Source organism: Coloeus monedula (assembly GCF_965178545.1).
Source record: "Coloeus monedula genome assembly, chromosome: 29".
Lineage (NCBI taxonomy): Eukaryota > Metazoa > Chordata > Aves > Passeriformes > Corvidae > Coloeus > Coloeus monedula.
The window spans coordinates 3,168,247-3,193,398 of record NC_138809.1 but is presented as its reverse complement, the minus strand read 5'-3'; the positions used below and the strand labels follow the sequence as shown (position 1 = coordinate 3,193,398).

Below are 25,152 nucleotides of genomic sequence, written 5' to 3'. Positions count from 1 at the left end.
CCTGCTTCATCCTCCCTGTCCCCTCCTTCCTCTCATCCAGGGCAGTTCCTGGGACAATTTTACAAAACGCGAATGCTTTTCTCTCTGTTTCTCTTCTGTTCTTTGCTTCCACACGCAGCCTCCAAGAGGTGCTTGGGTGTCAGTCGTGAGCCCAGCCGAACACCTGAGCTGCGACTGCCAAATTTCACCTGATCCTCTCAGCGAGGCTGTGCCAGGCAGGTACCAGCCTAATTAGGTGTTGTGTCAGACAAGTGCTCAGCCCAAGATAACACCCTTGGAGAGAGCCATTAACACCCAGGGAACAACGATTACACAGCTTTAATTTGGGCTGGATGCCTGCTCAGAGTGAGCTCATGTCTGATTGCAAAATCCTACACAGAGCTGACCTTTCTCTCAGTGTCTACACGGGAGTTACGGGGTGGAGGGAGTTTACTCCATTCGTTACTCAAGGATCCATCCCAAAAAACCTCTAATTATTCATTTGCGTTCCTGGCATTGGCACATCTTTTGGGAGCCCTGATAACAGAAAGAAAGCTGAGTGGCACGGAGCAGGAGGGAATCAGAGTTTCAGACTGGAAAAACGAGGTGGTTGAACTGCTGGGAGCAGCAGTAACGCGGTGATCATCATGGGACGGGGCAGAGTTGGGGACCTGCTGAATATGGGGAAAGGAGGTGGTGCAACGGCAAGGAAACTCTCCTGTCCCACCTCCCAGGAGCCACCCTCAGAATCCCAGGAACCAGGAAAACAACTCCAAGATCATTGAGTCCAACCTGGCACCAATCCCCACCTCGTCAACCAGACCAGAGCACTGAAGGTCATGTCCAGTAGAATCATCTGAGCCAAGACCACTGGTTCCAGTGACGTCTGCTTGAATCCTCACATCCCTCACACTCACAGTTACCAAAGGATTCCGCACTGCCTCAACCCCAGATTTTCCAAGCAGAGTGTCAGACCTCTGGATCCTTAAAATAATTTAATCATGGTGCAAAAACAGAATAACTGCTCAGGATGATGCGTCTGAGGAGGGACAAACAAAGGGCAGGTTGGGGTTTTACAACCTCAAAGCCTGGGGACATAAGCTTCTGCTGTGACTGGGAGTGTCCAGTCACCTGACTGGGCCAGAGGCCCCTGTGACCTCTACATGCTCTGGAGTGAATACAATGAAAATATAAAATACCAGAGTCATGGTAATATAAGCACAACCTGTAAAACCAAGGGAAAGAGCACAACCAATTTCCCTTTCACTGAAAACATGGCCTGACTTGTCAAACAGACATGGTGGATACAAGAAAAATGAATGGAATTTATCCTAATTAAGCCAAAATGCGGAACAGGAAGGAATACAATGAAAGCAGAAATTACCTGACCTCTCAAAGGAGTAAAAAGAAGATGATATGGCATGGTGAGATACGCAGAAATCAGAATCTACCATCCCACTGTGGTGGGAACAGAACTCCAGAAAAATATACAGAGAGACAGGAGTTGGATGCAGGAAAACTTTATTGTGAACAGAGGGTCAGGAGAGGCTGGGAGAGAGACGGCGGGCAGGCCGCAGCCAGGCCGGGTGTCAGGGGCTGCAGGAGGCCAGGGCGGCTTGTGCAGAGCTCAACTTCTCCATGCTGGGCCGAGGCCGCCGTGGGTGTTTGGGGTGCGGGGCTGTGGTGGGTCTAGCAGGGCCCGCAGGTGTCCCAGAGCTTCTTGCTGTAGCGGGGCAGGACGCAAGGGCTGCAGGCGGGAGCAGCGTAGGCTCTGCCAAAGGTGCAGAGGCCCCCCGAGGCCTGGGTGGCGCCGGCGCCGTAGAGGCCGCCCAGCCCCAGGGAGCCGCCAAAGGCCGGTGCTCCGGAGGAGCCCACCACGGCTTGCTGCGGGAAGGAGCTGAGGATGGGGCCGGGGAAGGTGACCACCACGGGGGGCGGCTGGATCAAGGCTGAGGAGTCGGGACACTGGCGGGCGCACAGCTCGTTGCAGCTCTCAGCGATGGGCTGGGGCACAGCCACGCTGGTTTTGGGTGGGCACAGGTCGTAGCAGGACATCTTGGCGTGGGGTGCGAGGGTGCTCTGCAAGAGAGGCCAGCAATGGTGGGAGAGCAGCAGAGGCCAGCGGCCGAGCCACAGAGGGTTCGGGGCTGGAGCAGGGAGCTGCGAGCTGAAGCGCTCGCACACTTACCCTTGTCCCCGAGGAGGAGAAGGTGGCCAGGGCAGTGCTTGGCCGAGTCTGGCCCCAGCAGGGCTTTTATAGCAGCCCCAGCATTGCTCAGCTCCAGCCGGGCCAACCTGCTCAGGGGACACTCCCTGCTGCTGCTGCTGCTGCTGCTGCTGCTGCTGCTGACAGCAGGGCTGTGCGGCCCCTGCCCCTCCCTGAGTCAGCATCCCCCAGGTGCCACCCCAGCACATCCCGCTGCCCAAGCCATCCTCTCCTTCCTGCCACGTGAGGGACTCAATTGCAGGGGTGTCACCCTGAGTAGGCTCCATGGACACCTGGAAGTATTTGGGTGGTCTGGGGCAGGAGTGGGAGGACAAAGCACTTTGTGGGAATCTGTGCATCTCTGGCCAGCATGGGGGAGGCAGAATTCATTTATTTCTTCGCACTGCCCAGGCAGTTCTGCCACGCTGGGTGCAAAGACTCCTCGTGCCAGGCCTGAGATACATTGGGCAAGGAGCAGAGATGTCCATCTGGCCCAGGCTGATTCCAGCCCTGCCCCACCCCTTTGGAACATTAAGGATGTTCCTGGAGCCCATTCCTGGGTGACATCCCGGCTATCGAGTCCCTCACGTGGCAGGAAGGAGAGGATGGCTTGGGCAGCGGGATGTGCTGGGGTGGCACCTGGGGGATGCTGACTCAGGGAGGGGCAGGGGCCGCACAGCCCTGCTGTCAGCAGCAGCAGCAGCAGCAGCAGCAGCAGCAGCAGCAGGGAGTGTCCCCTGAGCAGATTGGCCCGGCTGGAGCTGAGCAATGCTGGGGCTGCTATAAAAGCCCTGCTGGGGCCAGACTCGGCCAAGCACTGCCCTGGCCACCTTCTCCTCCTCGGGGACAAGGGTAAGTGTGCGAGCGCTTCAGCTCACAGCTCCCTGCTCCAGCCCCGAACCCTCTGTGGCTCGGCCGCTGGCCTCTGCTGCTCTCCCACCATCGCTGGCCTCTCTTGCAGAGCACCCTCGCATCCCACGCCAAGATGTCCTGCTACGACCTGTGCCCACCCAAAACCAGCGTGGCTGTGCCCCAGCCCATCGCTGAGAGCTGCAACGAGCTGTGCGCCCGCCAGTGTCCCGACTCCTCAGCCTTCATCCAGCCGCCCCCCGTGGTGGTCACCTTCCCCGGCCCCATCCTCAGCTCCTTCCCGCAGCAAGCCGTGGTGGGCTCCTCCGGAGCACCGGCCTTTGGCGGCTCCCTGGGGCTGGGCGGCCTCTACGGCGCCGGCGCCACCCAGGCCTCGGGGGGCCTCTGCACCTTTGGCAGAGCCTACGCTGCTCCCGCCTGCAGCCCTTGCGTCCTGCCCCGCTACAGCAAGAAGCTCTGGGACACCTGCGGGCCCTGCTAGACCCACCACAGCCCCGCACCCCAAACACCCACGGCGGCCTCGGCCCAGCATGGAGAAGTTGAGCTCTGCACAAGCCGCCCTGGCCTCCTGCAGCCCCTGACACCCGGCCTGGCTGCGGCCTGCCCGCCGTCTCTCTCCCAGCCTCTCCTGCCCCTCTGTTCACAATAAAGTTTTCCTGCATCCAACTCCTGTCTCTTTGCCTCCTTTTTTGAAATCAGGAGGACCCTGGGCATGGGGGAGTTCCAAGAGTGGGAGAGCAATTGCTGATCCTGGGATGGTCCAGGAGAACGAAAAAGGCGGGGAAGTGGAAGGTAAAATAGAAAACAGATGGGTATAGTGGAGGTTAAACCTGAGAAGAAAATGTTATCAAAGGGGAAGTGGGAGAGTACGAAAGAGAACAGGGGGAAGGGGACAGGATAGGAGAAAGAGAAGGAGAAGGAGGAGAAGGAGAAGGAGAAGGAGAAGGAGCATCAAGGACTCTTCCTGAAGAAAGACAGATCCCCTGCTTGTAGGCCAGGAGACCACAGGCTTTTGCAGACCTGCACCCGTGCTGTCAAAGAGTGGAGTGGGCCCCAGAGCTGGGAGCCATTCAGGGGCAAAGGACCAGGGCTCCAAACCAGCCTCCAGCCCCTCTGTGCCACCGTGACTCTGCTAAAGGACCTGGGACTGAAATCAGAGGGACACCTCAGCCTCACCATGCCCTGTACATTGAATTTCCTTATCATCAGCTCCTTCTCTTTCCATTTGTCTTTGTCTTCTTTATATTTCTCCTCACTCCTCATCATCTGTTTCCTCTTCTCCTTCTCCTTCTCCTTCCTCTTCTTCACCCAATCTTTTGTCCCCTTCTTCTCTTTCTGCATCTCCTAAACAAACCCATTTGCATCATTCTCTCTCCTCCACTGCTATTTCCCCTTTGATTTCATTTTCTTCTCCACTTTAACCTCCATGGTCTTCCTCCCTCTTGTATTTCACTTTCCCCTTCCCTGTCCCCTTCCCTGTCCCCTTCCATTCCCTATTCCCCCTGGCAATCCCAGGAACAGCATTTCCCCTCCCACTCGTGGAACTCCCCCAGCCATGGGGTCTTCCAAAATTGAGAAAAGAAGGCAAAGAGACAGGAGTTGGATGCAGGGAAACTTTATTGTGAACAGAGGGGCAGGAGAGGCTGGGAGAGAGACGGCGGGCAGGCCGCAGCCAGGCCGGGTGTCAGGGGCTGCAGGAGGCCAGGGCGGCTTGTGCAGAGCTCAACTTCTCCATGCTGGGCCGAGGCCGCCGTGGGTGTTTGGGGTGCGGGGCTGTGGTGGGTCTAGCAGGGCCCGCAGGTGTCCCAGAGCTTCTTGCTGTAGCGGGGCAGGACGCAAGGGCTGCAGGCGGGAGCAGCGTAGGCTCTGCCAAAGGTGCAGAGGCCCCCCGAGGCCTGGGTGGCGCCGGCGCCGTAGAGGCCGCCCAGCCCCAGGGAGCCGCCAAAGGCCGGTGCTCCGGAGGAGCCCACCACGGCTTGCTGCGGGAAGGAGCTGAGGATGGGGCCGGGGAAGGTGACCACCACGGGGGGCGGCTGGATGAAGGCTGAGGAGTCGGGACACTGGCGGGCGCACAGCTCGTTGCAGCTCTCAGCGATGGGCTGGGGCACAGCCACGCTGGTTTTGGGTGGGCACAGGTCGTAGCAGGACATCTTGGCGTGGGATGCGAGGGTGCTCTGCAAGAGAGGCCAGCAATGGTGGGAGAGCAGCAGAGGCCAGCGGCCGAGCCACAGAGGGTTCGGGGCTGGAGCAGGGAGCTGCGAGCTGAAGCGCTCGCACACTTACCCTTGTCCCCGAGGAGGAGAAGGTGGCCAGGGCAGTGCTTGGCCGAGTCTGGCCCCAGCAGGGCTTTTATAGCAGCCCCAGCATTGCTCAGCTCCAGCTGGGCCAATCTGCTCAGGGGACACTCCCTGCTGCTGCTGCTGCTGCTGCTGCTGCTGCTGCTGCTGCTGCTGACAGCAGGGCTGTGCGGCCCCTGCCCCTCCCTGAGTCAGCATCCCCCAGGTGCCACCCCAGCACATCCCGCTGCCCAAGCCATCCTCTCCTTCCTGCCACGTGAGGGACTCAATAGCAGGGATGTCACCCAGAGTGGACTCCATGGACACCTGGAAGTATTTGGGTGGTCTGGGACAGGAGTGGAAGGACCAAGCACATTGTGGGGATCTGTGCATCACTGGCCAGAGTGGGGGAGGCAGAATTCATTTATTTCTTGGCACTGCCCAGGCAGTTCTGCCAGGCTGGGCACAAAGAATCCTTGTGTCAGGCCTGAGAAACATTGGGCAAGGAGCAGAGATGTCCATCTGGCCCAGGCTGATTCCAGCCCTGCCCCACCCCTTTGGACCATTAACGTTGTTCATGGAGCCCATTCCTGGGTGACATCCCTGCTATCAAATGTCTGATGTGGCAGGAAGGAGAGGATGGCTTGGGCAGCGGGATGTGCTGGGGTGGCACCTGGGGGATGCTGACTCAGGGAGGGGCAGGGGCCGCACAGCCCTGCTGTCAGCAGCAGCAGCAGCAGCAGCAGCAGCAGCAGCAGCAGGGAGTGTCCCCTGAGCAGATTGGCCCGGCTGGAGCTGAGCAATGCTGGGGCTGCTATAAAAGCCCTGCTGGGGCCAGACTCGGCCAAGCACTGCCCTGGCCACCTTCTCCTCCTCGGGGACAAGGGTAAGTGTGCGAGCGCTTCAGCTCACAGCTCCCTGCTCCAGCCCCGAACCCTCTGTGGCTCGGCCGCTGGCCTCTGCTGCTCTCCCACCATCGCTGGCCTCTCTTGCAGAGCACCCTCGCATCCCACGCCAAGATGTCCTGCTACGACCTGTGCCCACCCAAAACCAGCGTGGCTGTGCCCCAGCCCATCGCTGAGAGCTGCAACGAGCTGTGCGCCCGCCAGTGTCCCGACTCCTCAGCCTTGATCCAGCCGCCCCCCGTGGTGGTCACCTTCCCCGGCCCCATCCTCAGCTCCTTCCCGCAGCAAGCCGTGGTGGGCTCCTCCGGAGCACCGGCCTTTGGCGGCTCCCTGGGGCTGGGCGGCCTCTACGGCGCCGGCGCCACCCAGGCCTCGGGGGGCCTCTGCACCTTTGGCAGAGCCTACGCTGCTCCCGCCTGCAGCCCTTGCGTCCTGCCCCGCTACAGCAAGAAGCTCTGGGACACCTGCGGGCCCTGCTAGACCCACCACAGCCCCGCACCCCAAACACCCACGGCGGCCTCGGCCCAGCATGGAGAAGTTGAGCTCTGCACAAGCCGCCCTGGCCTCCTGCAGCCCCTGACACCCGGCCTGGCTGCGGCCTGCCCGCCGTCTCTCTCCCAGCCTCTCCTGCCCCTCTGTTCACAATAAAGTTTTCCTGCATCCAACTCCTGTCTCCCTCAGCTTTTTTCCAAAACCAGGAAGACTCCAGGGCTGGCGGCGCCCCAACACTACAAAGGGAAATGGTGTTGCTCTGATGGCCCTGTGGAATCGGAAATGGAAAGGGAAGGGGATAGTAAAATAGGAGAAGGAAGGGGACCATGGAAGTTCAAGTGTAGAAGAAAATTATATCAAAGTGGATTAATAGCAGAAGATAGAAAATGTCAGGAAGGGATTGGATTGGGAGAAGGACAAGAGGAAGGAGAAGGAAAAGAGGGAAAAGTGGGAGAAAAGGAGGAAGGAGAAGGAGGAAGACATGGAGAAGAGGAAGGAGAAGGAGAAGAGGAACCAGAAGATGTGGAACAAGGTGAGGGAGAAATATAAAGAGGACAAAGACAAAGACAAAGACAAAGACCAAGACAAAGACAAAGACCAAGACAAAGACAAAGACATAGAGCTGAAGATGAGGAAGGTAAATGTACAGGGCATGGTGAGGGGGAATTGTCCCTCTGATTTCAGTCCCTGGTCCTTTAGCAGAGCCATGGGGGCACAGAGGGGCTGGAGCCCTGGTCCTTTGCCCCGGGATTGCTCCCAGCTCTGGGCCCACTCCACTCTGTGACAGCACGGCTTCAGGTCTGCAAAAGCCTGTGGCCTCATGGCCTACCAGCAGGGGATCTGACTTAAGAAGAATCATTGCAACTCCTTCTTCTTCTCTTCCTTATCCTACCTTTCTCATCCTACCCCTTCCCACTTCTCCTTTCATACTTCCTTTTTGATAACATTTTCTTGTCCACTTTAACCTCCACTATCCCCTTCCCTCTTCTATTTAACTTTCCACTTCCATTTCCCATTCCCCACGGGCATCCGTAGATCAGCATTTCCCCTCCCACTCGTGGAACTCCCCCATGCCTGGGGTCTTCTGAATTTCAGAAATGGAGGCAAAGAGACAGGAGTTGGATGCAGGGAAACTTTATTGTGAACAGAGGGGCAGGAGAGGCTGGGAGAGAGACGGCGGGCAGGCCGCAGCCAGGCCGGGTGTCAGGGGCTGCAGGAGGCCAGGGCGGCTTGTGCAGAGCTCAACTTCTCCATGCTGGGCCGAGGCCGCCGTGGGTGTTTGGGGTGCGGGGCTGTGGTGGGTCTAGCAGGGCCCGCAGGTGTCCCAGAGCTTCTTGCTGTAGCGGGGCAGGACGCAAGGGCTGCAGGCGGGAGCAGCGTAGGCTCTGCCAAAGGTGCAGAGGCCCCCCGAGGCCTGGGTGGCGCCGGCGCCGTAGAGGCCGCCCAGCCCCAGGGAGCCGCCAAAGGCCGGTGCTCCGGAGGAGCCCACCACGGCTTGCTGCGGGAAGGAGCTGAGGATGGGGCCGGGGAAGGTGACCACCACGGGGGGCGGCTGGATCAAGGCTGAGGAGTCGGGACACTGGCGGGCGCACAGCTCGTTGCAGCTCTCAGCGATGGGCTGGGGCACAGCCACGCTGGTTTTGGGTGGGCACAGGTCGTAGCAGGACATCTTGGCGTGGGATGCGAGGGTGCTCTGCAAGAGAGGCCAGCGATGGTGGGAGAGCAGCAGAGGCCAGCGGCCGAGCCACAGAGGGGCCGGGGCTGGAGCAGGGAGCTGCGAGCTGAAGCACTCACACACTTACCCTTGTCCCCGAGGAGGAGAAGGTGGCCAGGGCAGTGCTTGGCCGAGTCTGGCCCCAGCAGGGCTTTTATAGCAGCCCCAGCATTGCTCAGCTCCAGCCGGGCCAATCTGCTCAGGGGACACTCCCTGCTGCTGCTGCTGCTGCTGCTGCTGCTGACAGCAGGGCTGTGCGGCCCCTGCCCCTCCCTGAGTCAGCATCCCCCAGGTGCCACCCCAGCACATCCCGCTGCCCAAGCCATCCTCTCCTTCCTGCCACGTGAGGGACTCAATTGCAGGGATGTCACCCAGAGTGGACTCCATGGACACCTGGAAGTATTTGGGTGGTCTGGGGCAGGCGTGGAAGGACTAAGCACATTGTGGGGATCTGTGCATCACTGGCCAGCGTGGGGAAGGCAGAATGGATCTACCTCAAGGCACTGCCCAGGCAGTTCTGCCAGGCTGGGCATAAAGACTCCTCGTGCCAGGCCTGAGATACACTGGGCAAGGAGCAGAGATGTCCATCTGGCCCATGCTGATTCCAGCCCTGCCCCACTTCTTTGGAACATTAAGGATGTTCCTGGAGCCCATTCCTGGGTGACATCCCGGCTATCGAGTCCCTCACGTGGCAGGAAGCAGTGGATGGCTTGGGCAGCGGGATGTGCTGGGGTGGCACCTGGGGGATGCTGACTCAAGGAGGGGCAGGGGCCGCACAGCCCTGCTGTCAGCAGCAGCAGCAGCAGCAGCAGCAGCAGCAGCAGCAGGGAGTGTCCCCTGAGCAGATTGGCCCGGCTGGAGCTGAGCAATGCTGGGGCTGCTATAAAAGCCCTGCTGGGGCCAGACTCGGCCAAGCACTGCCCTGGCCACCTTCTCCTCCTCGGGGACAAGGGTAAGTGTGCGAGCGCTTCAGCTCACAGCTCCCTGCTCCAGCCCCGAACCCTCTGTGGCTCGGCCGCTGGCCTCTGCTGCTCTCCCACCATCGCTGGCCTCTCTTGCAGAGCACCCTCGCATCCCACGCCAAGATGTCCTGCTACGACCTGTGCCCACCCAAAACCAGCGTGGCTGTGCCCCAGCCCATCGCTGAGAGCTGCAACGAGCTGTGCGCCCGCCAGTGTCCCGACTCCTCAGCCTTCATCCAGCCGCCCCCCGTGGTGGTCACCTTCCCCGGCCCCATCCTCAGCTCCTTCCCGCAGCAAGCCGTGGTGGGCTCCTCCGGAGCACCGGCCTTTGGCGGCTCCCTGGGGCTGGGCGGCCTCTACGGCGCCGGCGCCACCCAGGCCTCGGGGGGCCTCTGCACCTTTGGCAGAGCCTACGCTGCTCCCGCCTGCAGCCCTTGCGTCCTGCCCCGCTACAGCAAGAAGCTCTGGGACACCTGCGGGCCCTGCTAGACCCACCACAGCCCCGCACCCCAAACACCCACGGCGGCCTCGGCCCAGCATGGAGAAGTTGAGCTCTGCACAAGCCGCCCTGGCCTCCTGCAGCCCCTGACACCCGGCCTGGCTGCGGCCTGCCCGCCGTCTCTCTCCCAGCCTCTCCTGCCCCTCTGTTCACAATAAAGTTTTCCTGCATCCAACTCCTGTATCTTTTTGCCTCCTTTTCCGAAATCATGGGCACCCTGGGCATGGGGGAGTTCCAAGAGTGGGAGGGCGAATGCTGATCCTGGGATGGTCCAGGAGAATGAAAAAGGCGGGGGAGTGGAAGGTAAAATAGAAAACAGACGGGTATAGCGGAAGTTAAACCTGAGAAGAAAATGTTATCAAAGGGGAAGTGGGAGAGTACGAAAGAGAACAGGGGGAAGGGGACAGGATAGGAGAAGGAGAAGGAGAAGGAGGAGAAGGAGAAGGAGAAGGAGAAGGAGAAGGAGAAGGAGAAGGAGCATCAAGGACTCTTCCTGAAGAAAGACAGATCCCCTGCTTGTAGGCCAGGAGACCACAGGCTTTTGCAGACCTGCACCCGTGCTGTCAAAGAGTGGAGTGGGCCCCAGAGCTGGGAGCCATTCAGGGGCAAAGGACCAGGGCTCCAAACCAGCCTCCAGCCCCTCTGTGCCACCGTGGCTCTGCTAAAGGACCTGGGTCTGAAATCAGAGGGACACCTCAGCCTCACCATGCCCTGTACATTGAATTTCCTTATCGTCAGCTCCTTCTCTTTCCATTTGTCTTTGTCTTCTTTATATTTCTCCTCACTCCTCATCATCTGTTTCCTCTTCTCCTTCTCCTTCCTCTTCTTCACCCAATCTTTTGTCCCCTTCTTCTCTTTCTGCATCTCCTAACCAAACCCATTTGCATCATTCTCTCTCCTCCACTGCTATTTCCCCTTTGATTTCATTTTCTTCTCCACTTGAACCTCCATGGTCTTCCTCCCTCTTGTATTTCACTTTCCCCTTCCCTGTCCCCTTCCATTTCCGATTCCCCCTGGCAATCCCAAGAACGCCATTTCCCCTCCCACTCTTGGAACTCCCCCAGCCATGGGGTCTTCCTAAATTGAGAAAAGAAGGCAAAGAGACAGGAGTTGGATGCAGGAAAACTTTATTGTGAACAGAGGGGCAGGAGAGGCTGGGAGAGAGACGGCGGGCAGGCCGCAGCCAGGCCGGGTGTCAGGGGCTGCAGGAGGCCAGGGCGGCTTGTGCAGAGCTCAACTTCTCCATGCTGGGCCGAGGCCGCCGTGGGTGTTTGGGGTGCGAGGCTGTGGTGGGTCTAGCAGGGCCCGCAGGTGTCCCAGAGCTTCTTGCTGTAGCGGGGCAGGACACAAGGGCTGCAGGCGGGAGCAGCGTAGGCTCTGCCAAAGGTGCAGAGGCCCCCCGAGGCCTGGGTGGCGCCGGCGCCGTAGAGGCCGCCCAGCCCCAGGGAGCCGCCAAAGGCCGGTGCTCCGGAGGAGCCCACCACGGCTTGCTGCGGGAAGGAGCTGAGGATGGGGCCGGGGAAGGTGACCACCACGGGGGGCGGCTGGATGAAGGCTGAGGAGTCGGGACACTGGCGGGCGCACAGCTCGTTGCAGCTCTCAGCGATGGGCTGGGGCACAGCCACGCTGGTTTTGGGTGGGCACAGGTCGTAGCAGGACATCTTGGCGTGGGATGCGAGGGTGCTCTGCAAGAGAGGCCAGCGATGGTGGGAGAGCAGCAGAGGCCAGCGGCCGAGCCACAGAGGGTTCGGGGCTGGAGCAGGGAGCTGTGAGCTGAAGCGCTCGCACACTTACCCTTGTCCCCGAGGAGGAGAAGGTGGCCAGGGCAGTGCTTGGCCGAGTCTGGCCCCAGCAGGGCTTTTATAGCAGCCCCAGCATTGCTCAGCTCCAGCTGGGCCAATCTGCTCAGAGGACACTCCCTGCTGCTGCTGCTGCTGCTGCTGCTGCTGCTGCTGCTGCTGCTGCTGCTGCTGCTGACAGCAGGGCTGTGCGGCCCCTGCCCCTCCCTGAGTCAGCATCCCCCAGGTGCCACCCCAGCACATCCCACTGCCCAAGCCATCCTCTCCTTCCTGCCACATCAGACATTTGATAGCAGGGATGTCACCCAGGAATGGGCTCCATGAACAACGTTAATGGTCCAAAGGGGTGGGGCAGGGCTGGAATCAGCCTGGGCCAGATGGACATCTCTGCTCCTTGCCCAATGTTTCTCAGGCCTGACACAAGGATTCTTTGTGCCCAGCCTGGCAGAACTGCCTGGGCAGTGCCAAGAAATAAATGAATTCTGCCTCTCCCACGCTGGCCAGTGATGCACAGATGCCCACAAAGTTCTTGGTCCTTCCACTCCTGTCCCAGACCACCCAAATACTTCCAGGTGTCCATGGAGTCCACTCTGGGTGACATCCCTGCTATTGAGTCCCTCACGTGGCAGGAAGGACAGGATGGCTTGGGCAGCGGGGTGTGCTGGGGTGGCACCTGGGGGATGCTGACTCAGGGAGGGGCAGGGGCCGCACAGCCCTGCTGTCAGCAGCAGCAGCAGCAGCAGGGAGTGTCCCCTGAGCAGGTTGGCCCGGCTGGAGCTGAGCAATGCTGGGGCTGCTATAAAAGCCCTGCTGGGGCCAGACTCGGCCAAGCACTGCCCTGGCCACCTTCTCCTCCTCGGGGACAAGGGTAAGTGTGTGAGTGCTTCAGCTCGCAGCTCCCTGCTCCAGCCCCGGCCCCTCTGTGGCTCGGCCGCTGGCCTCTGCTGCTCTCCCACCATCGCTGGCCTCTCTTGCAGAGCACCCTCGCATCCCACGCCAAGATGTCCTGCTACGACCTGTGCCCACCCAAAACCAGCGTGGCTCTGCCCCAGCCCATCGCTGAGAGCTGCAACGAGCTGTGCGCCCGCCAGTGTCCCGACTCCTCAGCCTTGATCCAGCCGCCCCCCGTGGTGGTCACCTTCCCCGGCCCCATCCTCAGCTCCTTCCCGCAGCAAGCCGTGGTGGGCTCCTCCGGAGCACCGGCCTTTGGCGGCTCCCTGGGGCTGGGCGGCCTCTACGGCGCCGGCGCCACCCAGGCCTCGGGGGGCCTCTGCACCTTTGGCAGAGCCTACGCTGCTCCCGCCTGCAGCCCTTGCGTCCTGCCCCGCTACAGCAAGAAGCTCTGGGACACCTGCGGGCCCTGCTAGACCCACCACAGCCCCGCACCCCAAACACCCACGGCGGCCTCGGCCCAGCATGGAGAAGTTGAGCTCTGCACAAGCCGCCCTGGCCTCCTGCAGCCCCTGACACCCGGCCTGGCTGCGGCCTGCCCGCCGTCTCTCTCCCAGCCTCTCCTGCCCCTCTGTTCACAATAAAGTTTTCCTGCATCCAACTCCTGTCTCTTTGCCTCCATTTCTGAAATTCAGAAGACCCCAGGCATGGGGGAGTTCCACGAGTGGGAGGGGAAATGCTGACCTACTGATGCCCATGGGGAATGGGAAATGGCAGTGGAAAGTTAAATAGAAGAGGGAAGGGGATAGTGGAGGTTAAAGTGGACAAGAAAATGGCATCAAACAGGAAGTATGAAAGGAGAAGTGGGAAGGGGTAGGATGAGAAAGGTAGGATAAGGAAGAGAAGAAGAAGGAGTTGCAATGATTCTTCTTAAGTCAGATCCCCTGCTGGTAGGCCATGAGGCCACAGGCTTTTGCAGACCTGAAGCCGTGCTGTCACAGAGTGGAGTGGGCCCAGAGCTGGGAGCAATCCTGGGGCAAAGGACCAGGGCTCCATCCCCTCTGTGCCCCCATGGCTCTGCTAAAGGACCAGGGACTGAAATCAGAGGGACAATTCCCCCTCACCATGCCCTGTACATTTATCTTCCTCATCTTCAGCTCTATGTCTTTGTCTTTGTCTTTGTCTTGGTCTTTGTCTTTGTCTTTGTCTTTGTCCTCTTTATATTTCTCCCTCACCTTGTTCCACATCTTCTGGTTCCTCTTCTCCTTCTCCTTCCTCTTCTCCATGTCTTCCTCCTTCTCCTTCCTCCTTTTCTCCCACTTTTCCCTCTTTTCCTTCTCCTTCCTCTTGTCCTTCTCCCAATCCAATCCCTTCCTGACATTTTCTATCTTCTGCTATTAATCCACTTTGATATAATTTTCTTCTACACTTGAACTTCCATGGTCCCCTTCCTTCTCCTATTTTACTATCCCCTTCCCTTTCCATTTCCGATTCCACAGGGCCATCAGAGCAACACCATTTCCCTTTGTAGTGTTGGGGCGCCGCCAGCCCTGGAGTCTTCCTGGTTTTGGAAAAAAGCTGAGGGAGACAGGAGTTGGATGCAGGAAAACTTTATTGTGAACAGAGGGGCAGGAGAGGCTGGGAGAGAGACGGCGGGCAGGCCGCAGCCAGGCCGGGTGTCAGGGGCTGCAGGAGGCCAGGGCGGCTTGTGCAGAGCTCAACTTCTCCATGCTGGGCCGAGGCCGCCGTGGGTGTTTGGGGTGCGGGGCTGTGGTGGGTCTAGCAGGGCCCGCAGGTGTCCCAGAGCTTCTTGCTGTAGCGGGGCAGGACGCAAGGGCTGCAGGCGGGAGCAGCGTAGGCTCTGCCAAAGGTGCAGAGGCCCCCCGAGGCCTGGGTGGCGCCGGCGCCGTAGAGGCCGCCCAGCCCCAGGGAGCCGCCAAAGGCCGGTGCTCCGGAGGAGCCCACCACGGCTTGCTGCGGGAAGGAGCTGAGGATGGGGCCGGGGAAGGTGACCACCACGGGGGGCGGCTGGATGAAGGCTGAGGAGTCGGGACACTGGCGGGCGCACAGCTCGTTGCAGCTCTCAGCGATGGGCTGGGGCACAGCCACGCTGGTTTTGGGTGGGCACAGGTCGTAGCAGGACATCTTGGCGTGGGATGCGAGGATGCTCTGCAAGAGAGGCCAGCGATGGTGGGAGAGCAGCAGAGGCCAGCGGCCGAGCCACAGAGGGTTCGGGGCTGGAGCAGGGAGCTGTGAGCTGAAGCGCTCGCACACTTACCCTTGTCCCCGAGGAGGAGAAGGTGGCCAGGGCAGTGCTTGGCCGAGTCTGGCCCCAGCAGGGCTTTTATAGCAGCCCCAGCATTGCTCAGCTCCAGCCGGGCCAATCTGCTCAGGGGACACTCCCTGCTGCTGCTGCTGCTGCTGCTGCTGCTGCTGCTGACAGCAGGGCTGTGCGGCCCCTGCCCCTCCCTGAGTCAGCATCCCCCAGGTGCCACCCCAGCACACCCCGCTGCCCAAGCCATCCTCTCCTTCCTGCCACGTGAGGGACTCAATTGCAGGGATGTCACCCAGAGTGGACTCCATGGACACCTGGAAGTGTTTGGGTGGTCTGGGGCAGGAGTGGAAGGACCAAGAACTTTGTGGGCATCTGTGCATCACTGGTCAGCGTGGGGGAGACAGAATCCATCTACTTTTTGCACTGCCCAGGGAGTTCTGCCAGGCTGAGCACAAAAACTCCTCGTGCCAGGCCTGAGATACATTGGGCAAGGAGCAGAGATGTCCATCTGGCCCAGGCTGATTCCAGCCCTGCCCCACCCCTTTGGAACATTAAGGATGTTCCTGGAGCCCATTCCTGGGTGACATCCCGGCTATCGAATGTATGATGTGGCAGGAAGGAGAGGATGGCTTGGGCAGCGGGATGTGCTGGGGTGGCACCTGGGGGATGCTGACTCAAGGAGGGGCAGGGGCCACACAGCCCTGCTGTCAGCAGCAGCAGCAGCAGCAGGGAGTGTCCCCTGAGCAGGTTGGCCCGGCTGGAGCTGAGCAATGCTGGGGCTGCTATAAAAGCCCTGCTAGGGCCAGACTCGGCCAAGCACTGCCCTGGCCACCTTCTCCTCCTCGGGGACAAGGGTAAGTGTGTGAGCGCTTCAGCTCGCAGCTCCCTGCTCCAGCCCCGAACCCTCTGTGGCTCGGCCGCTGGCCTCTGCTGCTCTCCCACCATCGCTGGCCTCTCTTGCAGAGCACCCTCGCATCCCACGCCAAGATGTCCTGCTACGACCTGTGCCCACCCAAAACCAGCGTGGCTGTGCCCCAGCCCATCGCTGAGAGCTGCAACGAGCTGTGCGCCCGCCAGTGTCCCGACTCCTCAGCCTTCATCCAGCCGCCCCCCGTGGTGGTCACCTTCCCCGGCCCCATCCTCAGCTCCTTCCCGCAGCAAGCCGTGGTGGGCTCCTCCGGAGCACCGGCCTTTGGCGGCTCCCTGGGGCTGGGCGGCCTCTACGGCGCCGGCGCCACCCAGGCCTCGGGGGGCCTCTGCACCTTTGGCAGAGCCTACGCTGCTCCCGCCTGCAGCCCTTGCGTCCTGCCCCGCTACAGCAAGAAGCTCTGGGACACCTGCGGGCCCTGCTAGACCCACCACAGCCCCGCACCCCAAACACCCACGGCGGCCTCGGCCCAGCATGGAGAAGTTGAGCTCTGCACAAGCCGCCCTGGCCTCCTGCAGCCCCTGACACCCGGCCTGGCTGCGGCCTGCCCGCCGTCTCTCTCCCAGCCTCTCCTGCCCCTCTGTTCACAATAAAGTTTCCCTGCATCCAACTCCTGTATCTTTTTGCCTCCTTTTCCGAAATCATGGGCACCCTGGGCATGGGGGAGTTCCAAGAGTGGGAGGGCGAATGCTGATCCTGGGATGGTCCAGGAGAATGAAAAAGGCGGGGGAGTGGAAGGTAAAATAGAAAACAGACGGGTATAGCGGAAGTTAAACCTGAGAAGAAAATGTTATCAAAGCGGAAGTGGGAGAGTACGAAAGAGAACAGGGGGAAGGGGACAGGATAGGAGAAGGAGAAGGAGAAGGAGGAGAAGGAGAAGGAGAAGGAGAAGGAGAAGGAGAAGGAGAAGGAGCATCAAGGACTCTTCCTGAAGAAAGACAGATCCCCTGCTTGTAGGCCAGGAGACCACAGGCTTTTGCAGACCTGCACCCGTGCTGTCAAAGAGTGGAGTGGGCCCCAGAGCTGGGAGCCATTCAGGGGCAAAGGACCAGGGCTCCAAACCAGCCTCCAGCCCCTCTGTGCCACCGTGGCTCTGCTAAAGGACCTGGGTCTGAAATCAGAGGGACACCTCAGCCTCACCATGCCCTGTACATTGAATTTCCTTATCGTCAGCTCCTTCTCTTTCCATTTGTCTTTGTCTTCTTTATATTTCTCCTCACTCCTCATCATCTGTTTCCTCTTCTCCTTCTCCTTCCTCTTCTTCACCCAATCTTTTGTCCCCTTCTTCTCTTTCTGCATCTCCTAACCAAACCCATTTGCATCATTCTCTCTCCTCCACTGCTATTTCCCCTTTGATTTCATTTTCTTCTCCACTTTAACCTCCATGGTCTTCCTCCCTCTTGTATTTCACTTTCCCCTTCCCTGTCCACTTCCATTTCCGATTCCCCCTGGCAATCCCAGGAACGCCATTTCCCCTCCCACTCTTGGAACTCCCCCAGCCATGGGGTCTTCCTAAATTGAGAAAAGAAGGCAAAGAGACAGGAGTTGGATGCAGGGAAACTTTATTGTGAACAGAGGGGCAGGAGAGGCTGGGAGAGAGACGGCGGGCAGGCCGCAGCCAGGCCGGGTGTCAGGGGCTGCAGGAGGCCAGGGCGGCTTGTGCAGAGCTCAACTTCTCCATGCTGGGCCGAGGCCGCCGTGGGTGTTTGGGGTGCGGGGCTGTGGTGGGTCTAGCAGGGCCCGCAGGTGTCCCAGAGCTTCTTGCTGTAGCGGGGCAGGACGCAAGGGCTGCAGGCGGGAGCAGCGTAGGCTCTGCCAAAGGTGCAGAGGCCCCCCGAGGCCTGGGTGGCGCCGGCGCCGTAGAGGCCGCCCAGCCCCAGGGAGCCGCCAAAGGCCGGTGCTCCGGAGGAGCCCACCACGGCTTGCTGCGGGAAGGAGCTGAGGATGGGGCCGGGGAAGGTGACCACCACGGGGGGCGGCTGGATCAAGGCTGAGGAGTCGGGACACTGGCGGGCGCACAGCTCGTTGCAGCTCTCAGCGATGGGCTGGGGCACAGCCACGCTGGTTTTGGGTGGGCACAGGTCGTAGCAGGACATCTTGGCGTGGGATGCGAGGGTGCTCTGCAAGAGAGGCCAGCGATGGTGGGAGAGCAGCAGAGGCCAGCGGCCGAGCCACAGAGGGTTCGGGGCTGGAGCAGGGAGCTGCGAGCTGAAGCGCTCGCACACTTACCCTTGTCCCCGAGGAGGAGAAGGTGGCCAGGGCAGTGCTTGGCCGAGTCTGGCCCCAGCAGGGCTTTTATAGCAGCCCCAGCATTGCTCAGCTCCAGCTGGGCCAATCTGCTCAGGGGACACTCCCTGCTGCTGCTGCTGCTGCTGCTGCTGCTGCTGCTGACAGCAGGGCTGTGCGGCCCCTGCCCCTCCCTGAGTCAGCATCCCCCAGGTGCCACCCCAGCACACCCCGCTGCCCAAGCCATCCTCTCCTTCCTGCCACGTGAGGGACTCAATTGCAGGGATGTCACCCAGAGTGGACTCCATGGACACCTGGAAGTGTTTGGGTGGTCTGGGGCAGGAGTGGAAGGACCAAGAACTTTGTGGGCATCTGTGCATCACTGGTCAGCGTGGGGGAGACAGAATCCATCTACTTTTTGCACTGCCCAGGGAGTTCTGCCAGGCTGAGCACAAAAACTCCTCGTGCCAGGCCTGAGATACATTGGGCAAGGAGCAGAGATGTCCATCTGGCCCAGGCTGATTCCAGCCCTGCCCCACCCCTTTGGAACATTAAGGATGTTCCTGGAGCCCATTCCTGGGTGACATCCCGGCTATCGAATGTCTGATGTGGCAGGAAGGAGAGGATGGCTTGGGCAGCGGGATGTGCTGGGGTGGCACCTGGGGGATGCTGACTCAAGGAGGGGCAGGGGCCACACAGCCCTGCTGTCAGCAGCAGCAGCAGCAGCAGGGAGTGTCCCCTGAGCAGGTTGGCCCGGCTGGAGCTGAGCAATGCTGGGGCTGCTATAAAAGCCCTGCTGGGGCCAGACTCGGCCAAGCACTGCCCTGGCCACCTTCTCCTCCTCGGGGACAAGGGTAAGTGTGTGAGCGCTTCAGCTCGCAGCTCCCTGCTCCAGCCCCGAACCCTCTGTGGCTCGGCCGCTGGCCTCTGCTGCTCTCCCACCATCGCTGGCCTCTCTTGCAGAGCACCCTCGCATCCCACGCCAAGATGTCCTGCTACGACCTGTGCCCACCCAAAACCAGCGTGGCTGTGCCCCAGCCCATCGCTGAGAGCTGCAACGAGCTGTGCGCCCGCCAGTGTCCCGACTCCTCAGCCTTCATCCAGCCGCCCCCCGTGGTGGTCACCTTCCCCGGCCCCATCCTCAGCTCCTTCCCGCAGCAAGCCGTGGTGGGCTCCTCCGGAGCACCGGCCTTTGGCGGCTCCCTGGGGCTGGGCGGCCTCTACGGCGCCGGCGCCACCCAGGCCTCGGGGGGCCTCTGCACCTTTGGCAGAGCCTACGCTGCTCCCGCCTGCAGCCCTTGCGTCCTGCCCCGCTACAGCAAGAAGCTCTGGGACACCTGCGGGCCCTGCTAGACCCACCACAGCCCCGCACCCCAAACACCCACGGCGGCCTCGGCCCAGCATGGAGAAGTTGAGCTCTGCACAAGCCGCCCTGGCCTCCTGCAGCCCCTGACACCCGGCCTGGCTGCGGCCTGCCCGCCGTCTCTCTCCCAGCCTCTCCTGCCCCTCTGTTCACAATAAAGTTTTCCTGCATCCAACTCCTGTATCTTTTTGCCTCCTTTTCCGAAATCATGGGCACCCTGGGCATGGGGGAGTTCCAAGAGTGGGAGGGCGAATGCTGATCCTGGGATGGTCCAGGAGAATGAAAAAGGCGGGGGAGTGGAAGGTAAAATAGAAAACAGACGGGTATAGCGGAAGTTAAACCTGAGAAGAAAATGTTATCAAAGCGGAAGTGGGAGAGTACGAAAGAGAACAGGGGGAAGGGGACAGGATAGGAGAAGGAGAAGGAGAAGGAGGAGAAGGAGAAGGAGAAGGAGAAGGAGAAGGAGAAGGAGCATCAAGGACTCTTCCTGAAGAAAGACAGATCCCCTGCTTGTAGGCCAGGAGACCACAGGCTTTTGCAGACCTGCACCCGTGCTGTCAAAGAGTGGAGTGGGCCCCAGAGCTGGGAGCCATTCAGGGGCAAAGGACCAGGGCTCCAAACCAGCCTCCAGCCCCTCTGTGCCACCGTGGCTCTGCTAAAGGACCTGGGTCTGAAATCAGAGGGACACCTCAGCCTCACCATGCCCTGTACATTGAATTTCCTTATCGTCAGCTCCTTCTCTTTCCATTTGTCTTTGTCTTCTTTATATTTCTCCTCACTCCTCATCATCTGTTTCCTCTTCTCCTTCTCCTTCCTCTTCTTCACCCAATCTTTTGTCCCCTTCTTCTCTTTCTGCATCTCCTAACCAAACCCATTTGCATCATTCTCTCTCCTCCACTGCTATTTCCCCTTTGATTTCATTTTCTTCTCCACTTTAACCTCCATGGTCTTCCTCCCTCTTGTATTTCACTTTCCCCTTCCCTGTCCACTTCCATTTCCGATTCCCCCTGGCAATCCCAGGAACGCCATTTCCCCTCCCACTCTTGGAACTCCCCCAGCCATGGGGTCTTCCTAAATTGAGAAAAGAAGGCAAAGAGACAGGAGTTGGATGCAGGGAAACTTTATTGTGAACAGAGGGGCAGGAGAGGCTGGGAGAGAGACGGCGGGCAGGCCGCAGCCAGGCCGGGTGTCAGGGGCTGCAGGAGGCCAGGGCGGCTTGTGCAGAGCTCAACTTCTCCATGCTGGGCCGAGGCCGCCGTGGGTGTTTGGGGTGCGGGGCTGTGGTGGGTCTAGCAGGGCCCGCAGGTGTCCCAGAGCTTCTTGCTGTAGCGGGGCAGGACGCAAGGGCTGCAGGCGGGAGCAGCGTAGGCTCTGCCAAAGGTGCAGAGGCCCCCCGAGGCCTGGGTGGCGCCGGCGCCGTAGAGGCCGCCCAGCCCCAGGGAGCCGCCAAAGGCCGGTGCTCCGGAGGAGCCCACCACGGCTTGCTGCGGGAAGGAGCTGAGGATGGGGCCGGGGAAGGTGACCACCACGGGGGGCGGCTGGATCAAGGCTGAGGAGTCGGGACACTGGCGGGCGCACAGCTCGTTGCAGCTCTCAGCGATGGGCTGGGGCACAGCCACGCTGGTTTTGGGTGGGCACAGGTCGTAGCAGGACATCTTGGCGTGGGATGCGAGGGTGCTCTGCAAGAGAGGCCAGCGATGGTGGGAGAGCAGCAGAGGCCAGCGGCCGAGCCACAGAGGGTTCGGGGCTGGAGCAGGGAGCTGTGAGCTGAAGCGCTCGCACACTTACCCTTGTCCCCGAGGAGGAGAAGGTGGCCAGGGCAGTGCTTGGCCGAGTCTGGCCCCAGCAGGGCTTTTATAGCAGCCCCAGCATTGCTCAGCTCCAGCTGGGCCAATCTGCTCAGGGGACACTCCCTGCTGCTGCTGCTGCTGCTGACAGCAGGGCTGTGCGGCCCCTGCCCCTCCCTGAGTCAGCATCCCCCAGTTGCCACCCCAGCACATCCCGCTGCCCAAGCCATCCTCTCCTTCCTGCCACATCAGACATTTGATAGCCGGGATGTCACCCAGGAATGGGCTCCAGGAACAACGTTAATGGTCCAAAGGGGTGGGGCAGGGCTGGAATCAGCATGGGCCAGATGGACATCTCTGCTCCTTGCCCAATGTTTCTCAGGCCTGACACAAGGATTCTTTGTGCCCAGCCTGGCAGAACTGCCTGGGCAGTGCCAAGAAATAAATGAATTCTGCCTCTCCCACGCTGGCCAGTGATGCACAGATGCCCACAAAGTTCTTGGTCCTTCCACTCCTGTCCCAGACCACCCAAATACTTCCAGGTGTCCATGGAGTCCACTCTGGGTGACGTCCCTGCTATTGAGTCCCTCACGTGGCAGGAAGGACAGGATGGCTTGGGCAGCGGGATGTGCTGGGGTGGCACCTGGGGGATGCTGACTCAAGGAGGGGCAGGGGCCGCACAGCCCTGCTGTCAGCAGCAGCAGCAGCAGCAGGGAGTGTCCCCTGAGCAGGTTGGCCCAGCTGGAGCTGAGCAATGCTGGGGCTGCTATAAAAGCCCTGCTGGGGCCAGACTCGGCCAAGCACTGCCCTGGCCACCTTCTCCTCCTCGGGGACAAGGGTAAGTGTGCGTGCGCTTCAGCTCACAGCTCCCTGCTCCAGCCCCGAACCCTCTGTGGCTCGGCCGCTGGCCTCTGCTGCTCTCCCACCATCGCTGGCCTCTCTTGCAGAGCACCCTCGCATCCCACGCCAAGATGTCCTGCTACGACCTGTGCCCACCCAAAACCAGCGTGGCTGTGCCCCAGCCCATCGCTGAGAGCTGCAACGAGCTGTGCGCCCGCCAGTGTCCCGACTCCTCAGCCTTCATCCAGCCGCCCCCCGTGGTGGTCACCTTCCCCGGCCCCATCCTCAGCTCCTTCCCGCAGCAAGCCGTGGTGGGCTCCTCCGGAGCACCGGCCTTTGGCGGCTCCCTGGGGCTGGGCGGCCTCTACGGCGCCGGCGCCACCCAGGCCTCGGGGGGCCTCTGCACCTTTGGCAGAGCCTACGCTGCTCCCGCCTGCAGCCCTTGCGTCCTGCCCCGCTACAGCAAGAAGCTCTGGGACACCTGCGGGCCCTGCTAGACCCACCACAGCCCCGCACCCCAAACACCCACGGCGGCCTCGGCCCAGCATGGAGAAGTTGAGCTCTGCACAAGCCGCCCTGGCCTCCTGCAGCCCCTGACACCCGGCCTGGCTGCGGCCTGCCCGCCGTCTCTCTCCCAGCCTCTCCTGCCCCTCTGTTCACAATAAAGTTTCCCTGCATCCAACTCCTGTCTCTTTGCCTTCTTTTCTCAATTTAGGAAGACCCCATGGCTGGGGGAGTTCCAAGAGTGGGAGGGGAAATGGCGTTCCTGGGATTGCCAGGGGGAATCGGAAATGGAAGGGGACAGGGAAGGGGAAAGTGAAATACAAGAGGGAGGTAGACCATGGAGGTTAAAGTGGAGAAGAAAATGAAATCAAAGGGGAAATAGCAGTGGAGGAGAGAGAATGATGCAAATGGGTTTGGTTAGGAGATGCAGAAAGAGAAGAAGGGGACAAAAGATTGGGTGAAGAAGAGGAAGGAGAAGGAGAAGGAGAAGAGGAAACAGATGATGAGGAGTGAGGAGAAATATAAAGAAGACAAAGACAAATGGAAAGAGAAGGAGCTGACGATAAGGAAATTCAATGTACAGGGCATGGTGAGGCTGAGGTGTCCCTCTGATTTCAGACCCAGGTCCTTTAGCAGAGCCACGGTGGCACAGAGGGGCTGGAGGCTGGTTTGGAGCCCTGGTCCTTTGCCCCTGAATGGCTCCCAGCTCTGGGGCCCACTCCACTCTTTGACAGCACGGGTGCAGGTCTGCAAAAGCCTGTGGTCTCCTGGCCTACAAGCAGGGGATCTGTCTTTCTTCAGGAAGAGTCCTTGATGCTCCTTCTCCTTCTCCTTCTCCTTCTCCTTCTCCTTCTCCTCCTTCTCCTTCTCCTTCTCCTTCTCCTCCTTCTCCTTCTCCTTCTCCTTCTCCTCCTTCTCCTTCTCCTTCTCCTATCCTGTCCCCTTCCCCCTGTTCTCTTTCGTACTCTCCCACTTCCCCTTTGATAACATTTTCTTCTCAGGTTTAACTTCCGCTATACCCGTCTGTTTTCTATTTTACCTTCCACTCTCCCGCCTTTTTCATTCTCCTGGACCATCCCAGGATCAGCATTCGCCCTCCCACTCTTGGAACTCCCCCATGCCCAGGGTGCCCATGATTTCGGAAAAGGAGGCAAAAAGATACAGGAGTTGGATGCAGGAAAACTTTATTGTGAACAGAGGGGCAGGAGAGGCTGGGAGAGAGACGGCGGGCAGGCCGCAGCCAGGCCGGGTGTCAGGGGCTGCAGGAGGCCAGGGCGGCTTGTGCAGAGCTCAACTTCTCCATGCTGGGCCGAGGCCGCCGTGGGTGTTTGGGGTGCGGGGCTGTGGTGGGTCTAGCAGGGCCCGCAGGTGTCCCAGAGCTTCTTGCTGTAGCGGGGCAGGACGCAAGGGCTGCAGGCGGGAGCAGCGTAGGCTCTGCCAAAGGTGCAGAGGCCCCCCGAGGCCTGGGTGGCGCCGGCGCCGTAGAGGCCGCCCAGCCCCAGGGAGCCGCCAAAGGCCGGTGCTCCGGAGGAGCCCACCACGGCTTGCTGCGGGAAGGAGCTGAGGATGGGGCCGGGGAAGGTGACCACCACGGGGGGCGGCTGGATGAAGGCTGAGGAGTCGGGACACTGGCGGGCGCACAGCTCGTTGCAGCTCTCAGCGATGGGCTGGGGCACAGCCACGCTGGTTTTGGGTGGGCACAGGTCGTAGCAGGACATCTTGGCGTGGGATGCGAGGATGCTCTGCAAGAGAGGCCAGCGATGGTGGGAGAGCAGCAGAGGCCAGCGGCCGAGCCACAGATGGTTCGGGGCTGGAGCAGGGAGCTGCGAGCTGAAGCGCTCGCACACTTACCCTTGTCCCCGAGGAGGAGAAGGTGGCCAGGGCAGTGCTTGGCCGAGTCTGGCCCCGGCAGGGCTTTTATAGCAGCCCCAGCATTGCTCAGCTCCAGCTGGGCCAATCTGCTCCGGGGACACTCCCTGCTGCTGCTGCTGCTGCTGCTGCTGCTGCTGCTGCTGCTGACAGCAGGGCTGTGCGGCCCCTGCCCCTCCCTGAGTCAGCATCCCCCAGGTGCCACCCCAGCACATCCCGCTGCCCAAGCCGTCCTGTCCTTCCTGCCACATCAGACATTTGATAGCCGGGATGTCACCCAGGAATGGGCTCCAGGAACAACGTTAATGGTCCAAAGGGGTGGGGCAGGGCTGGAATCAGCCTGGGCCAGATGGACATCTCTGCTCCTTGCCCAATGTATCTCAGACCAGGCACGAAGAGTTTCTGTGCCCAGCCTGGCAGAACTCCCTGGGCAGTGCCTAGAGGTAGATCCATTCTGCCTCCCCCACGCTGGCCAGTGATGCACAGATCCCCACAAAATTCTTGGTCCTTCCACTCCTGTCCCAGACCACCCAAATACTTCCAGGTGTCCATGGAGCCTACTCTGGGTGACATCCCTGCTATTGAGTCCCTCACGTGGCAGGAAGGAGAGGATGGCTTGGGCAGCGGGATGTGCTGGGGTGGCACCTGGGGAATGCTGACTCAGGGAGGGGCAGGGGCCGCACAGCCCTGCTGTCAGTGGCAGCAGCAGCAGCAGCAGCAGCAGCAGCAGCAGGGAGTGTCCCCTGAGCAGATTGGCCCGGCTGGAG

At 60.6% G+C, this 25,152-nt stretch overlaps 15 protein-coding genes across 15 annotated transcripts; 7 read left to right on the top strand and 8 right to left on the bottom strand.

The window, feature by feature from the left end:
• Window positions 1-1,668: 1,668 nt before the first annotated feature.
• LOC309583174 (scale keratin-like) lies at window positions 1,669-2,060 on the bottom strand (the record flags this gene model as incomplete). Its single annotated transcript, XM_082298721.1, has 1 exon — window positions 1,669-2,060. Exon 1 carries the CDS (start codon window positions 2,032-2,034, stop codon window positions 1,669-1,671), a length of 366 nt encoding a protein of 121 aa, XP_082154847.1. The 5' UTR covers window positions 2,035-2,060.
• A 1,084-nt stretch (window positions 2,061-3,144) lies between these two features.
• Window positions 3,145-3,536, top strand: LOC309583171 (scale keratin-like; the record flags this gene model as incomplete). Its single annotated transcript, XM_082298718.1, has 1 exon — window positions 3,145-3,536. Exon 1 carries the CDS (start codon window positions 3,171-3,173, stop codon window positions 3,534-3,536), a length of 366 nt encoding a protein of 121 aa, XP_082154844.1. The 5' UTR covers window positions 3,145-3,170.
• A 1,303-nt stretch (window positions 3,537-4,839) lies between these two features.
• LOC309583170 (scale keratin-like) lies at window positions 4,840-5,231 on the bottom strand (the record flags this gene model as incomplete). The annotated part of the gene is made up of 1 exon (XM_082298717.1): window positions 4,840-5,231. Exon 1 carries the CDS (start codon window positions 5,203-5,205, stop codon window positions 4,840-4,842), a length of 366 nt encoding a protein of 121 aa, XP_082154843.1. The 5' UTR covers window positions 5,206-5,231.
• Window positions 5,232-6,350: 1,119 nt separating this feature from the next.
• Window positions 6,351-6,716, top strand: LOC309583149 (scale keratin-like; the record flags this gene model as incomplete). The annotated part of the gene is made up of 1 exon (XM_082298696.1): window positions 6,351-6,716. The coding sequence occupies one exon, from the start codon at window positions 6,351-6,353 to the stop codon at window positions 6,714-6,716; it is 366 nt and encodes a 121-aa protein (XP_082154822.1).
• A 1,315-nt stretch (window positions 6,717-8,031) lies between these two features.
• On the bottom strand, window positions 8,032-8,397 carry LOC309583151 (scale keratin-like; the record flags this gene model as incomplete). The annotated part of the gene is made up of 1 exon (XM_082298698.1): window positions 8,032-8,397. One exon carries the CDS (start codon window positions 8,395-8,397, stop codon window positions 8,032-8,034), a length of 366 nt encoding a protein of 121 aa, XP_082154824.1.
• Window positions 8,398-9,501: 1,104 nt separating this feature from the next.
• On the top strand, window positions 9,502-9,893 carry LOC309583169 (scale keratin-like; the record flags this gene model as incomplete). Its single annotated transcript, XM_082298716.1, has 1 exon — window positions 9,502-9,893. The coding sequence occupies exon 1, from the start codon at window positions 9,528-9,530 to the stop codon at window positions 9,891-9,893; it is 366 nt and encodes a 121-aa protein (XP_082154842.1). The 5' UTR covers window positions 9,502-9,527.
• A 1,305-nt stretch (window positions 9,894-11,198) lies between these two features.
• Window positions 11,199-11,590, bottom strand: LOC309583173 (scale keratin-like; the record flags this gene model as incomplete). Its single annotated transcript, XM_082298720.1, has 1 exon — window positions 11,199-11,590. The coding sequence occupies exon 1, from the start codon at window positions 11,562-11,564 to the stop codon at window positions 11,199-11,201; it is 366 nt and encodes a 121-aa protein (XP_082154846.1). The 5' UTR covers window positions 11,565-11,590.
• Window positions 11,591-12,703: 1,113 nt separating this feature from the next.
• Window positions 12,704-13,069, top strand: LOC309583146 (scale keratin-like; the record flags this gene model as incomplete). Its single annotated transcript, XM_082298692.1, has 1 exon — window positions 12,704-13,069. The coding sequence occupies one exon, from the start codon at window positions 12,704-12,706 to the stop codon at window positions 13,067-13,069; it is 366 nt and encodes a 121-aa protein (XP_082154818.1).
• Window positions 13,070-14,372: 1,303 nt separating this feature from the next.
• LOC309583177 (scale keratin-like) lies at window positions 14,373-14,749 on the bottom strand (the record flags this gene model as incomplete). The annotated part of the gene is made up of 1 exon (XM_082298724.1): window positions 14,373-14,749. Exon 1 carries the CDS (start codon window positions 14,736-14,738, stop codon window positions 14,373-14,375), a length of 366 nt encoding a protein of 121 aa, XP_082154850.1. The 5' UTR covers window positions 14,739-14,749.
• A 1,080-nt stretch (window positions 14,750-15,829) lies between these two features.
• Window positions 15,830-16,221, top strand: LOC309583168 (scale keratin-like; the record flags this gene model as incomplete). The annotated part of the gene is made up of 1 exon (XM_082298715.1): window positions 15,830-16,221. The coding sequence occupies exon 1, from the start codon at window positions 15,856-15,858 to the stop codon at window positions 16,219-16,221; it is 366 nt and encodes a 121-aa protein (XP_082154841.1). The 5' UTR covers window positions 15,830-15,855.
• Window positions 16,222-17,526: 1,305 nt separating this feature from the next.
• Window positions 17,527-17,892, bottom strand: LOC309583145 (scale keratin-like; the record flags this gene model as incomplete). The annotated part of the gene is made up of 1 exon (XM_082298691.1): window positions 17,527-17,892. The coding sequence occupies one exon, from the start codon at window positions 17,890-17,892 to the stop codon at window positions 17,527-17,529; it is 366 nt and encodes a 121-aa protein (XP_082154817.1).
• A 1,091-nt stretch (window positions 17,893-18,983) lies between these two features.
• On the top strand, window positions 18,984-19,375 carry LOC309583167 (scale keratin-like; the record flags this gene model as incomplete). Its single annotated transcript, XM_082298714.1, has 1 exon — window positions 18,984-19,375. Exon 1 carries the CDS (start codon window positions 19,010-19,012, stop codon window positions 19,373-19,375), a length of 366 nt encoding a protein of 121 aa, XP_082154840.1. The 5' UTR covers window positions 18,984-19,009.
• Window positions 19,376-20,674: 1,299 nt separating this feature from the next.
• On the bottom strand, window positions 20,675-21,040 carry LOC309583144 (scale keratin-like; the record flags this gene model as incomplete). Its single annotated transcript, XM_082298690.1, has 1 exon — window positions 20,675-21,040. The coding sequence occupies one exon, from the start codon at window positions 21,038-21,040 to the stop codon at window positions 20,675-20,677; it is 366 nt and encodes a 121-aa protein (XP_082154816.1).
• A 1,077-nt stretch (window positions 21,041-22,117) lies between these two features.
• On the top strand, window positions 22,118-22,509 carry LOC309583166 (scale keratin-like; the record flags this gene model as incomplete). The annotated part of the gene is made up of 1 exon (XM_082298713.1): window positions 22,118-22,509. The coding sequence occupies exon 1, from the start codon at window positions 22,144-22,146 to the stop codon at window positions 22,507-22,509; it is 366 nt and encodes a 121-aa protein (XP_082154839.1). The 5' UTR covers window positions 22,118-22,143.
• Window positions 22,510-23,868: 1,359 nt separating this feature from the next.
• LOC309583164 (scale keratin-like) lies at window positions 23,869-24,260 on the bottom strand (the record flags this gene model as incomplete). Its single annotated transcript, XM_082298711.1, has 1 exon — window positions 23,869-24,260. The coding sequence occupies exon 1, from the start codon at window positions 24,232-24,234 to the stop codon at window positions 23,869-23,871; it is 366 nt and encodes a 121-aa protein (XP_082154837.1). The 5' UTR covers window positions 24,235-24,260.
• Window positions 24,261-25,152: the final 892 nt, after the last annotated feature.